The following is a 12,540-nucleotide window of genomic DNA, read 5'->3' on the forward strand; positions in this document are numbered from 1 at the left end:
AAAATACAATTGACAAAATATAGTCATTATAAGTGCTATAAGGGGTACATTTTAAAATAACTGAACAAATTGTAATGAAGGGTAATAATGATACAATTGTAATGTTACCTTTTTGTTCTTGAACAGTTACAGGTGCTACAAGTTCTTTGGGCTCACTTGGTCCTCTGCTGTTCACAGCACGGACTCTGAAGAAGAACTGTTCATTCTCAGTCAGAGCAGTAATAGTGTACTCTAAGTCTGTAATCTTAAGAGTGGCAACCTTCATCCATTTGTCTGTTCCAAATTTGCAGGCCTCAACAACGTATGCTGTAAGTCTGCTTCCTCCATCGTGTTCTGGTTTCTCCCATGCAAGAGTTACTGTGGTCTTGGTTATGTCAATAACATCAAATTTATGCGGTGGCATTGGCACTTCACATACTAGCACAAGATCAGGGGTTTCACTAGGCTCTCCAACACCATAAAGATTTTCCGGCAATACCCTGAAGTAGTACAGCATTCCCTCAATCAATCCTTCAATTTTGTATGAGGTCTTGCTGCATTTGGATGTAACCGTCTTGTAGGCTCTCATTGATGCCTCCCTTCTCTCAATAACGTAATTGTTGACAGGGGCACCACCATCAACAGTAGGAGGATCCCATGTGATTAAAGCAGATTCAGATGTAAGTTCCTTGATTTTAATTGGACCTGGTGGACCAGGAGTATCTGAAACAAAAATTCAATACAATCATTATAGACTGACTATGAACTCATGTACTGGAAAAATATAAGATGTGACAAACATGAATGTTGTGAAGTACCATAAATCTTGACAAGAATAGCAGCTTCCTTCTTGCCAGCAGAATTCTCTCCAGAGATGATGTATTTGCCAGCATCGTAGCGGTGCACCTTGTCAATTATCAGAGAGGCAGTGTGTCTAGTTATTTCAATAAAGCCACGGGTATGAAGGTCTGTGCCAGGCTTGCTCCAGGCAATAGTTGGTGCTGGTCTGCCAGTAACAGTAACAAAAAGACGAAGGCAACCTCCTGCCCTCAAGCAAACAGTCTTAGTCAGCTCATCTGGAATCTCTAGGTCAGGAATTACTGAAAGACAAAGGAGGTTGTGACACAATTAAAATGATGATTCTTGTCCTTACTATTTCATATCAATGCTTGCAAGAAACTGATTTGAATATAAACATACCAATTCTTTCAACAGGCTCTGTCTCTGCGCAGGGATCACTGAATTCACCAATTCCATTGATATTGACTGCAGCAACTCTGAAGTAGTACTTCTTGCCAGTTACAAGGCCTGTCACTGTGTACTCTGTGTTTCTCAGAGTCTTCTCATGTGTTTTGGTCCATACACCTTCATCTTCATCTTCATCTTCATCTTCAGCTCCAGCTTCAGCTTCAGCTTTAGCTTCAGCTCCAGCTTCTTCCTCCTGCATTTCAAGAACGTATCCAATAATATCAGCACCTCCATCTTCCAATGGTCTTGTCCAAGCCAGGCTAATGCTTTCTGCATGAGTATCTGTAATGCGTGGAATTGAAGGAGGAGCAGGAGTGCCTGGAAAAGTAAGCAGAGTGGAGTGTCAGTGTTTTCAGCTTTTCATAACCTGAGAATTGGTCATCCTTGGTCTAGGAAGATTGGTAAGTCAGTGAATACTTACATGTTGCCTCTTTGCAGACAGCATACATGGATACTTCACTTGCTTCGCTATCACCAGCAGCATTTATCGCTGAAACACGGAACTGGTAAATGTTGCCTTCTTGTAGGCCTGAGATCTTGAAAGTTGTGTCCAAGAGCACAGAATCCTTGTTAACCTTGATCCATCTTATGCTCTTCCTTTCACGCCTTTCAATAAGGTAGCTAGTAACTGGACTTCCACCATCACTTTCTGGCTTCAGCCACTCAATGGTAGCGAAGTCCTTTCCAACAACAAGTAATTCGGGTGGTCCAGGTGGTGATGGCACAGCTGTAATAACAAAAGCACAACACACAAATGAGACACTGCACTGTATTTCTATCACTAAAATTGACAGAAAGATAATACTTACTGAAGTAGTTCCTAGCAATGATAGCCTGAGACTGCAGTGGCACACCCTCCCCATACTTGTTGACACCTCTGACACGGAAGAGATATTCACAGTCCTTGAAAAGTCTTCTGATTTCACATGATAGGCCCTTGCACTCTGCTTCCATCACAACCCAGTTGAGTCTGTTGGTGTCCCTCCTCTCAACGACATAATGTGCAACAGCATCACCACCATCTTCAAGAGGTGGTTGCCAAGTCACGGTGCACTTATCCTCTGTCACATTGCTGATGACAATCGCATCAGCTGGCGGTCCAGGAGTATCTACAGACAAAAATCAATGGTGAGTTCAATGATATTCACAGCTCACTCAAATCACATCAAGTTAGTCATCATATCAAGTCAAGGCTATTTCATGTCATTATACCTACCAAGTACTTTGACGTTGACCTCAGCAGTCTTGATTCCACTGGCATTTTTCACTGACAGAACATATGTGCCAGTGTCATTGCGATCGCAGAATTTGATGATTGCAAGAGCACGGGTAGCAGTGTACTGCAAAGCGTACTTCTCACAAAGTTCCAGCTCCTTCTTTCCCTTAGACCAGAACGCTTTTGGATCAGGCTTGCCTCCAACAGCAGCATCAAGAACAAGATCAGAGCCAGCTCTTACTGTGACAGTGTCACCAAGAAGTTTGCTGTCAAGCTCTGCCCTTGGAGGAGCTAAAAAACAAAAGCGAAATAAATAAAACGTTCAAAGAACTATATATAACAGCAATTAACAACATCAGAAATAATAGGTGGGACATGACTTACTGTATTCTGCTTTGCAAGTCACAGCTCCTGTTGATTCTGATGGCGTGCTTAACACACCATTTGCATTTTTGGCAATTACTCGGAATTCATAGACTTCACCCTCTCCAAGTGCAGTGACCTTGAAGTTTGTGTCAGTGACATTGGTGTAATTACACTTCAGCCAGCGACCTTCACCAGTGACAGTGTATGGCTTGCGCTCAACAATATATCCTGTAATGGGGCTTCCACCATCGTTTAGTGGTGTAGACCATTTGACTGATACTGATGACCTGCCCACCTCTGTTACTTCTGGTTTGCCAGGAGGATCTAAGCACAAGAATAAAATAGTATTTATACATTTGTAAAAATTAAATAATTACATAATCGAACAATAATACAACTACTACTTTTATAACTTTAAATGTTACACTTACCAACTGGATTCTGGGCAATCCTCCTCTTTGAAGCATCACTTGCCTTGCTAAGTCCAGCACTATTCATGGCATACACACGGAACTGATACTCCAGGCCCTCAGCAAGGCCTTCAACTTTGTAGACACACTCAAAGCATGGGATCTTGTTCTCCCTGACCCAAAGAATGGTGTTGCGTTCTTTCTTCTCGATCCAGTATCCATTAACCTTGCTTCCACCATCATGGTATGGCTCCTCCCAACGAATGCTCATAGTTGTAGCAGAAACACCAAATATCTCAGGTCTTGTTGGCGGACCCGGTGGAACTAAACAAAGAAGTGAACAAAACTTAGACATACATATATACAAAGTGCATATGTATACAATTAACTGTATTTCAATTCATTTCAATTTTGACTGACTTACCAAATGGATGTTCTGCAACAATAGTTTCAGACTCAGTGGATTTGCTCACACCAAATCTGTTTTCAGCACGGACACGGAAAGTGTACTGCATATACTTTGTCAAGTTTGTGACCATGAAGGAAGTGCGCTTCACACTGGAATTGATAAGTGACCAAGCTGTGGATCCAGACTCGCGCTTCTCAATAATGTAGTTGGTGATTTCAGTGCCACCATCATCCTCAGGTAAATTCCAGGAAATCACACAAGATTCAGATGTGATTGATGAAACCTCAACGGATCCCTCAGGTGCACTAGGTCTGCCAATGACATTGACAGTGACAGTGAAGGTCTTTGCTCCAGTGACATTTTCAAGGGTAAGGAAGTATTTGCCACTATCACCTCTCATGCTCTCCTTAACAATTAGAGTAGTCCTGGTTTTAGTTGTTACAATTGATACTCTATCTGTTGACTTCAGCCTCATTTCCTCCAGTTTCCAGGTCACCTTTGGAGCTGGCCTTCCACTGATGGGAACATCAATTTCAAAGGTTGCACCACCCTTGCATGTGATGAGCTGATGGTCAATTCCACTGAGATCTGCAGTTGGTTCAATGTGAGGCTCTTTGACAACAACTGCAGCAAACATTCCTTTAGGTGGACTAAAGCCTGCATCATTTTTGGCTTTAACACGGAATTCAAACTCTGCACCTGTTGGCAAGTTTTCTACAACATAATCCAGAGTTTTAGTTTGACCGCAAACCATCCATTTATCTGTGTCCTTTGCTTTACCCTCAATAGTGTAACTGGTGATGCGACTACCACCATCATGTTCAGGTTTGAGCCAGGTAAGAGTAACAGATGTATCAGTGGTGTCAAGAACATCCAGTCTTTTAGGAGCTGAAGGTTCTGCAGTGGCTACAACTGGATCTGTGAATTCAAATGCCTCTCCAGGGCCATGCTGATTTACTGCCAATACCCTGAAGAAGTAGGGAACTCCCTCAAGAAGTTCAGAAATACTCAGTTTTGGGGCAAGGCATTTTCCTGCAGCCTCTGTCCAAGTGCGGCGTGAAGCTTCTCGCTTCTCAACAAGGTAATGATGAATTCGGGCACCACCATCATTAAGTGGAGGCTCCCATTTCAATGACACACCACCTCTTGCAACTTCTGTGAAGGTCACATTTGTTGGTGGTCCAGGTGTATCTAAGACCTTGACAGTAAATGTAATGGATTTAGAGCCACTGTTGTTCTCAAGGGTGGCAGTGTACTTTCCTGTGTCATTTCTTGAGCAGTTCTCCAGAGTCAATGAAGATGTGCCTTCTGTGGTACTTATTTCTGATAAAACGCCAAGCTCACCATCCTCCTTAACCCATGTGACAGCAGGATCTGGCTTTCCCTTGAATGCAATACCAAGATAGACAGATCCTCCACTCTTCACTATATGTGTCTGCTTGAAGCTTGCGTCAATGTAAATCTCTGGTGCCATGACTCTGTCAACAGCTTGGGTTGGCTCAGGGATTTCACAGGTCTCTCCCTTTCCAACACTGTTCACACCACAGACACGGAACCTGTAGTCAATGTCAGATTTCAACCCAGTAACAACATATTTTGTTGCTGTGCACAAATCTTCGTTGACTCTCTCCCAGCCCTCCTCATCTTCCTCCTCCTCCTCCTCCTCTTCCTCCTCCTCCTCTACCACCTTCTTGATAGCTGTAGTCATCTCAATTACATAACCTTGGATTTCCATTCCACCATCCCATGCCGGTCTGGTCCATTCCAAGCTGATGGATGTCTTGGTGGAATCAAAGACATTGACAATGGAAGGAGCATCAGGGGTCTCTGTAGGCTCACAACACTTGATGGGCATTGATATATTGCTAGGTTGTCCAATTCCAGCATCATTCACAGCCATCACATGGAACTCATATTCTACATCTTCTGTGAGATGAGTAACACGGTGTGCAACTTCGGTGATGGGTTTTTTGGTCAAAACCTTTGTCCAGCGGCCAGTCTTCTTCTCACGCCTTTCAACGATATAATGCTTGATCGGATTTCCTCCATCATTAGTTGGAGCTGTCCAGGCAATTGTTATACTTTCTCCATCAACCGCTGTTGCATCTGGTGTACCAGGAGCATCTGGATAGGCTGTGAAACAGTGGGAAAAATTAGAATGGCACACATGTATTTGCAATGACTATACAAATAGGCGGGGATCACACTAGCCAGCGGCAAGCGGCAAGCATAATGCAACGCTCAGACTATAATAATATATCTAAACATTCTATCTCGTTTCTATGTTCAATCTTTGTTGCTATGTCCTTAGACGAATCTGATTGGTTAAAATACTTAAACATTCTCAAACTGATTGTGATGAGCCGAGCGTTGCGCTTCAAAGTTGAACCAAGTTCAACTCTCAGTTTGCTCAACGATAGCATTACGCCAGTGTTGTCACCGTTCCGCTGCCGAACCATAGAGAACAATAGGAAACCTGCCGCTTGCCGCTAGGTAGTGTGATCCCCGCCATACAACTAAGTGTCAGGAATAATATAATGTACATGTATATAATAATATAACAGCAGAACATTCACTTACTGTATTGCATCTGTGCGATAACAGGTACAGAATCCAGTGGTCTACCAACACCTATCTTGTTGGCTGCTGAAACTCGGAACTGGTATTCATTAGTCTTGATCAGCTTTGAGGCATTGTATGTACACTCCTCACACTGATCTGTGACAAGAGCCCATGAGATTTTAGATGTTTCACGCTTCTCAACAATGTAGTGGGTGATCTCAGAGCAGCCATCATTTTCAGGAGGATTCCATGAAAGTGTTGCTTTGCCCTCTGAGATATTTGAGAAGACAATGGGTCCCACTGGCTCTCCAGGTGTATCTATGAAGATAGATATACGATATGAGATATCAGATTCAATAATGTAATGTTAAAGCCAAATTGCAAAACAAAAAAAAGGAAATGGATGTAGTAATGCATACCAAAGACTTGGACATTTATCTCCTCCCTCTTCTTTCCAGAGGTATTTATGGCTTCTACAGAATACAGTCCACGGTGGGTACGATCAGAATCTCTAATAAAGATTGAGCTGGTTCCAGGAGCAGAGATGATGTCCATCATCTTCTTCGTGATTTCCTCACCATCCTTGTACCATACAACCTTGGGTGTTGGGCGTCCAGAAATAGAAACCTTGATCCTGATGTTGTCTCCAGCCTTAACAGCAACTCCTTCAAAGTACTCCTGTCCAAATTCGATGTTTGGAGAAACTGGAAAATAAAGGATTCACATAGAAACATTAATATTTCAAGCAAAACAACATATTTCGTGCTGAGGTTGTGTTATTTTTAGGTCACGATATACTTACAGCTTTCATCTCTGACCACAATGAAGCCAGAGGACTGAGAAGGTGGGCTCATGGTTCCAATGGCATTTCTGGCAGTAACTCTGAACTCGTAGCGTTCATTGCAAGCAAGTCCAGTCACAATGAAATCACTTTCAGGAATATCTTGGAAATTGCACTTGAACCAACGGCCTTTTCCTTGTCTCTTCTCAACATTGTAGGCAACAATCTTATTTCCTCCATCACGCTTAGGTGGATCCCATTTAAGAGCCACTGAGTTACTGGTAACATCAGTGTAGTCAGGTGTACCAGGAGGATCTATAATTAGGTAAATGTCATACCATTATTACAATTTATTTGTTTTCAACAGCGGTGATGAATGCAATGCAAAATCACTTTGTAAAACATTGACATATTTAATCATTAAAAATCGATAAAGACCAACACAGATTATTGCATTTATTTGGAACTTACCGACTGGAGAAACAGCTGTGTTCAACTTGCTGACATCACTCATGCGACTATGTCCAGCATCATTCTGGGCATACACTCTGAACTGGTACTCCAGACCCTCAATGAGCTCCAGGACTCTGAATTCTGTTTTGGTCACTAGAATTGTGTTAACTTTTTGCCACATGATGCTGTTCTTCTCCTTCTTCTCAACATGGTAGCCAAGGACTGGACAACCACCATCATATACTGGTGTTTCCCACTGAAGACTCATGCCATCATTGGTGATATTGAATACAAAAGGCATGCCAGGTGGACCTGGTGGTCTGAACTCATGCTTGGCAATGACACTTTGTGAAACAAGTGGGTCGCTAGCACCATATCTGTTCTCAGCACACACTCTAAATTGATACTGTAATCCTTTGATGAGGTTAGGTACCTTAAATGATGTTCCCACTACACTTGAGCAGGCCATCTTCCAGTCTGACTGGGAGGTGTCACGCTTCTCCACCGTATAGCATGTCACTTCTCCGCCACCATCATCATTTGGCTCATCCCAAGATATAGCAATGTGTTCTGCTCTGACTTCATCCAAACGAATGGGTCCAATAGGTTTAGATGGTGGTCCGAGAGTAATGACATGAATGTGGAATGAATTTCTCTTGAAGTTGTTGTCAAGAGTGAGTGTGTATTTGCCACCATTGTCTTTAGTTACATTTTTAATCATTAAAGTTGCTTTGTTCTCTGTCCTCTTGAAGCGCACCTGCTCACTTTCCTTGAGCGGCAGATTGTCCTTCAGCCAGATTAGTCTAGGACGAGGTTTGCCCTTGTATGGCAATTCAATATGGACATTATGTCCAAGGCGCACACTAATTTCTCCAGTTGGATATTCCTCAAGGCTTGCTTCTGGTGCAATGATGAAGTCCACCACTTTGATAGGTCCAACTTCTGTGAAATCACCAGTGCCCTTCTCGTTCTTTGAGCAGACTCTGAAGAACATTTCTGTGAGTTCTTTCAGCTTTTTAACTTCATATTCAAGGTGCTTACTAGTACCAGCAGGTGCCCATTCTTCTTCACCCTTGAGTTTCTTTTCAATAATATAGTCAGTTATAATGCTACCACCATCATAGTCTGGTTTATTCCACTGTAGTGTAACAGACTCTTTGGAAGAGTCTTTCATAGAAAGCTCTTTGACTAGACCAGGAGTCTCAGTAGCTTTCACTGGTTCTACAGTCTCGCAGGGATCACCTATGCCATTTTCATTCTCAGCTAAGACACGGAAGAAGTAGGATGTCTTCTCAGATACCTCCTCAATTACATAAGTTAATTCTTTGCATTTGTTTGTTACACAAGAGTATGCACGTTTGGAAGAATCTCTCTTTTCAACAATGAAGTTGGTGATTTCTGCACCACCATCTAAAAGAGGTGGTTCCCAGCTAAGAGTGACTTTGCCACGAGTGACTTCTTTGATTGTCAAATTTGTGCAGGCTGCTGGCGTGTCTTGAACTTTAACAGACACAGTGAGAGATTTTGGTTGGCCTACACCATTCTGAATCTCAACAATGTATTTGCCAGTGTCTTTTCTTGTGACCTCCCGGATCACCATAACTGATGTTGTATCTGTGTTGTGAATTTCATAGCTTGGATCTTTGTCAATGTTGACATCATCTTTCTTCCAGGATGCACTTGGAGCAGGTCTGCCCTTCAGAGGTACGATAATTTCCACATCCTTTCCTGCCTTCACAATATAATGTGTTCTCATAGCTACATCTGGATCAACCATGGCTTCCTCTGTAAAAAGAAAATGTATAAAGTATGACATAATGCTTTCAACAAATTTCTGATATCTTAAGAATAGTGTCAGCGTAAAAATTGACTGTCAGCAAAATAAAAAAACATTGTGTCAGCATACCAAGAATATCCTTTGCTTGAACTGGGTCCTCCATTTCAATTGGATCTCCACGGCCAGCACAGTTGACACCAGACACACGGAAATAGTAATCAGTGTCTGGTTTCAGGCCTGATGCCACATACTCTGCCGTTCTCACTTCACCCTTACGGCTAATGACAGTCCATTCTTCTTCTTCTCCCACTCTCATCTCAACAACATAGCTGATGATTTCACTTCCACCATCCCATTCAGGTTTAGACCATCCAAGAGTAATTGACGTTTTAGTAGAGTCAACAACTCTAAGTTTTTGTGGTTCAAGTGGTGTTTCTAAAAAGAGGACGAAAGGTAAAAATCAATTAATTATTTGTGTATTTATTCATTATTCAATGATCAGGTTCCCAGAAAGGTTTTTACTACACTTAGGATAAGCTGGCAAAGTAAAACAAAACTTACCAACTGGATCAGCTGCCTTATAGTAGTCAGACACCTCAGAGAATGGACCTTCTCCAGCTCTGTTAATAGCACAAACACGGTACTGATATTCATTGTTTTCAGTGAGATGATGAACCTCGAGTGTAGTTTCACTAATTGGGTCTTTGTAGATCCTCTTCCAACGAAGACTCTTTTTGTTTCTTCTCTCAATGAGGTAGCCGGTTACCATACTACCACCATCAATGCCTGGCTTGTCCCATACAACTTTCATGGATGTCTTGTTTGCTTCTGTGACCTCGGGTGTAGAAGGTTGTCCAGGGGTAACTACAGGAAGAAGAAATCATTTTAGTAATGTTTTAGTAATGTTACTTTGAATGGAGGTATGTTAACGCCTTTATGTTTAATTCTTACCGAAGGAATTCTTGGCAATAACAGGCTCAGATTCCAGAGTATCACCGAGGCCAAACTTGTTGACACCACGTACACGGAAGACATACTCTGCACCTCTGACAAGTTTGTGAACAGAGACAGTGCAGGCATGCAATTCTTCAGAAATGGTCGCCCAAATCACGCGGCTTGTTTCTCGTTTCTCAGCAATATAATGGGTGACCTCAGCTCCACCATTATCAGTGACTGGTTCCCATGCAATTACAATGTTGTCAGCTGTGACAGATTTGAATTCAATGTTACCAGCAGGAGGTCCAGGTTTATCTGTTAGGAAGAACACAAGAGAAACACATTAGAACTTTTGCAGATATACTTGAAAAATAAATGAGTTGTGTCTTTGAAAAAATGAGGGCAGAAAAGTGTAGATGCAGTATTACAAGCATACCTAGGATCTGGATTCTAATTTGTGCAGTTGCTGTGCCCAGAACATTCTTTATTTTAATTTCATATGTTCCTGTGTTAAGACGAGTTGCATCTTTGATAAGAATGCCGGAGGTATCAGTGGTGTTCTCAATTGAAACAGTAGAAGTCTGTACCAACTCCTTGTCATCCTTGAGCCATTCAATTGTTGGCAAAGGTTTAGCGATAATTCCAACTTTGATCTTGACAGTGACACCTGCTTTATATTGTACAACATCTAAGTACTCTGGTGGAAGGTCAATGACTGGTGCACCTGGGGAAAATATAACATTGAACAAATATTAATATTAAGTATTTCATTACTATTGTAAATAATCCTCAACAGGTTTGGAACATTATCAAGCTTACCAATTATGTCAACGCAAGTTGCTGGTCCAACAATAAGTGAAGGGTTACTGACAGAGCCAATTGCATTCTTAGCCATGACTCTGAAGTCATAAGATTGATCCAGTGACAGGCCTGAGACAGTGAACTTTCTCTCAAGTATGTTGGTGAAGTTAGCCTTCACCCATCTGCCATTTGGAGCCTCTCTTCTTTCAACCATATAGCCAGTGATCTTGCTACCACCATCATAGGGCGGTTTCTGCCAGGCTAAGCTGATGGAGTTCTTTGTGACCTCAGTAACTTTAACACTGGCAGGAGGTTCTGAAATTGCAAATCATATTTTATGAAACATTTGATAAATACCAAAAATAATGCTTGGTGATAATAGATTGAGCTCTACATAACAAACATGAGAAGTGTTTCACTTACCACAAGCATCAATTGCGAGTATTTCTTCAGATGTTTTGCTTATCTTTCCAATACCAGCAGCATTTTCTGCTGATACCTTGAATTCATAAATCATACCAGGGCAAATATTTGTAATACGGACTTGAGTTCCAGGAATAGCTGTTTTGTTGACCTTCTGCCACAGGATGCTGCTTCTCTCTTTCATTTGGACATGGTATCCAAAAACAGGGTTTCCACCATCTGCAACTGGCTCATGCCAGCATACAGTGATGCACTCTCTTGAGACAAAGCTAGCCCATGGTGTTGATGGTGGACCAGGGATGGCTAGAAGAGAAAAGTACAGTATGTATATTTAAGCCTGAGGAAGAGCTTTGTTGCTCGAAACGTTGCTTCAATAAATTCTCACTGGGAGCTAAAAACTGGTGTGCGGATACTTTTTATCTTTTTGTATGATCACTCTATAAGATCCTGCACCCGGGCTAAATTGACGTAGGATGTGCGTAGATACTCTATTTTTATGTATATTTATTTAAACATACACATACAATACTAGAAGAGGCAAATAAGGACAGGTCATGAAGAAGTACTTACTGTATGGAAGTTTCACCGTCACAGGTTGTGTGTCAATATGATCACTGATTCCAAAGCGATTTTCTGCTTTGATTCTGAACTGGTATTCCTCTCTGTTCGTCAGCTTGGTAACTTTGACAGCACTTCGTGCTACCTGGGAGGTTACTTCTGTCCAAGCAGGTGTACTGGTTTCTCTTTTCAACACAACATAGTTTGTGACGGGGCTGCCACCCTCATAGACGGGTGGAAGCCATTTCAGGCACACAGTTGTTTCGCCTATTTCACCAACCTCAACTGGGCCGACTGGTGGACCAGGTCTATCCAGAACCAGAATGTTAACAAACATCTTAGTTGTTCCACTCGAATTGGAAGCGGTGATGTCATATCTGCCTGCATCACTGGCAATGCTTTCCTTTAGATCGATGAGGAGGCTTTCTGGTGTCACCTCATAGTTGAACCTCTTTCCCGTTTTTGCAGCAACATTCTTTCTTGCAATTGTAACCTTTGGCATTGGCTTTCCGGTCAGTGGCAGCTCAAACTTCAAATTAGATCCTGCTCGTACATATACAGTGTTTTTCGGGTAGTTCTTCATGTCAAACTCTGGTGGATCTGAATAAAAGAAAAGGATAT

At 42.0% G+C, this 12,540-nt stretch overlaps 1 protein-coding gene across 1 annotated transcript in view; it reads right to left on the reverse strand.

The window, feature by feature from the left end:
* Window positions 1-12,540, reverse strand: part of LOC134078306 (titin-like) — a 143,195-nt gene that overhangs the window by 13,601 nt on the left and 117,054 nt on the right. Inside the window, 20 exon segments of the mRNA XM_062534132.1 lie at window positions 109-702; window positions 798-1,079; window positions 1,180-1,545; window positions 1,649-1,954; window positions 2,037-2,336; window positions 2,444-2,734; window positions 2,828-3,133; window positions 3,241-3,543; window positions 3,644-5,761; window positions 6,209-6,508; window positions 6,610-6,894; window positions 6,993-7,286; window positions 7,443-9,209; window positions 9,331-9,636; window positions 9,763-10,065; window positions 10,153-10,452; window positions 10,574-10,861; window positions 10,957-11,253; window positions 11,362-11,664; window positions 11,932-12,519. Coding sequence (XP_062390116.1) covers window positions 109-702; window positions 798-1,079; window positions 1,180-1,545; window positions 1,649-1,954; window positions 2,037-2,336; window positions 2,444-2,734; window positions 2,828-3,133; window positions 3,241-3,543; window positions 3,644-5,761; window positions 6,209-6,508; window positions 6,610-6,894; window positions 6,993-7,286; window positions 7,443-9,209; window positions 9,331-9,636; window positions 9,763-10,065; window positions 10,153-10,452; window positions 10,574-10,861; window positions 10,957-11,253; window positions 11,362-11,664; window positions 11,932-12,519 — 9,897 coding nt within the window.

Source organism: Sardina pilchardus, chromosome 4 (assembly GCF_963854185.1).
Source record: "Sardina pilchardus chromosome 4, fSarPil1.1, whole genome shotgun sequence".
Lineage (NCBI taxonomy): Eukaryota > Metazoa > Chordata > Actinopteri > Clupeiformes > Clupeidae > Sardina > Sardina pilchardus.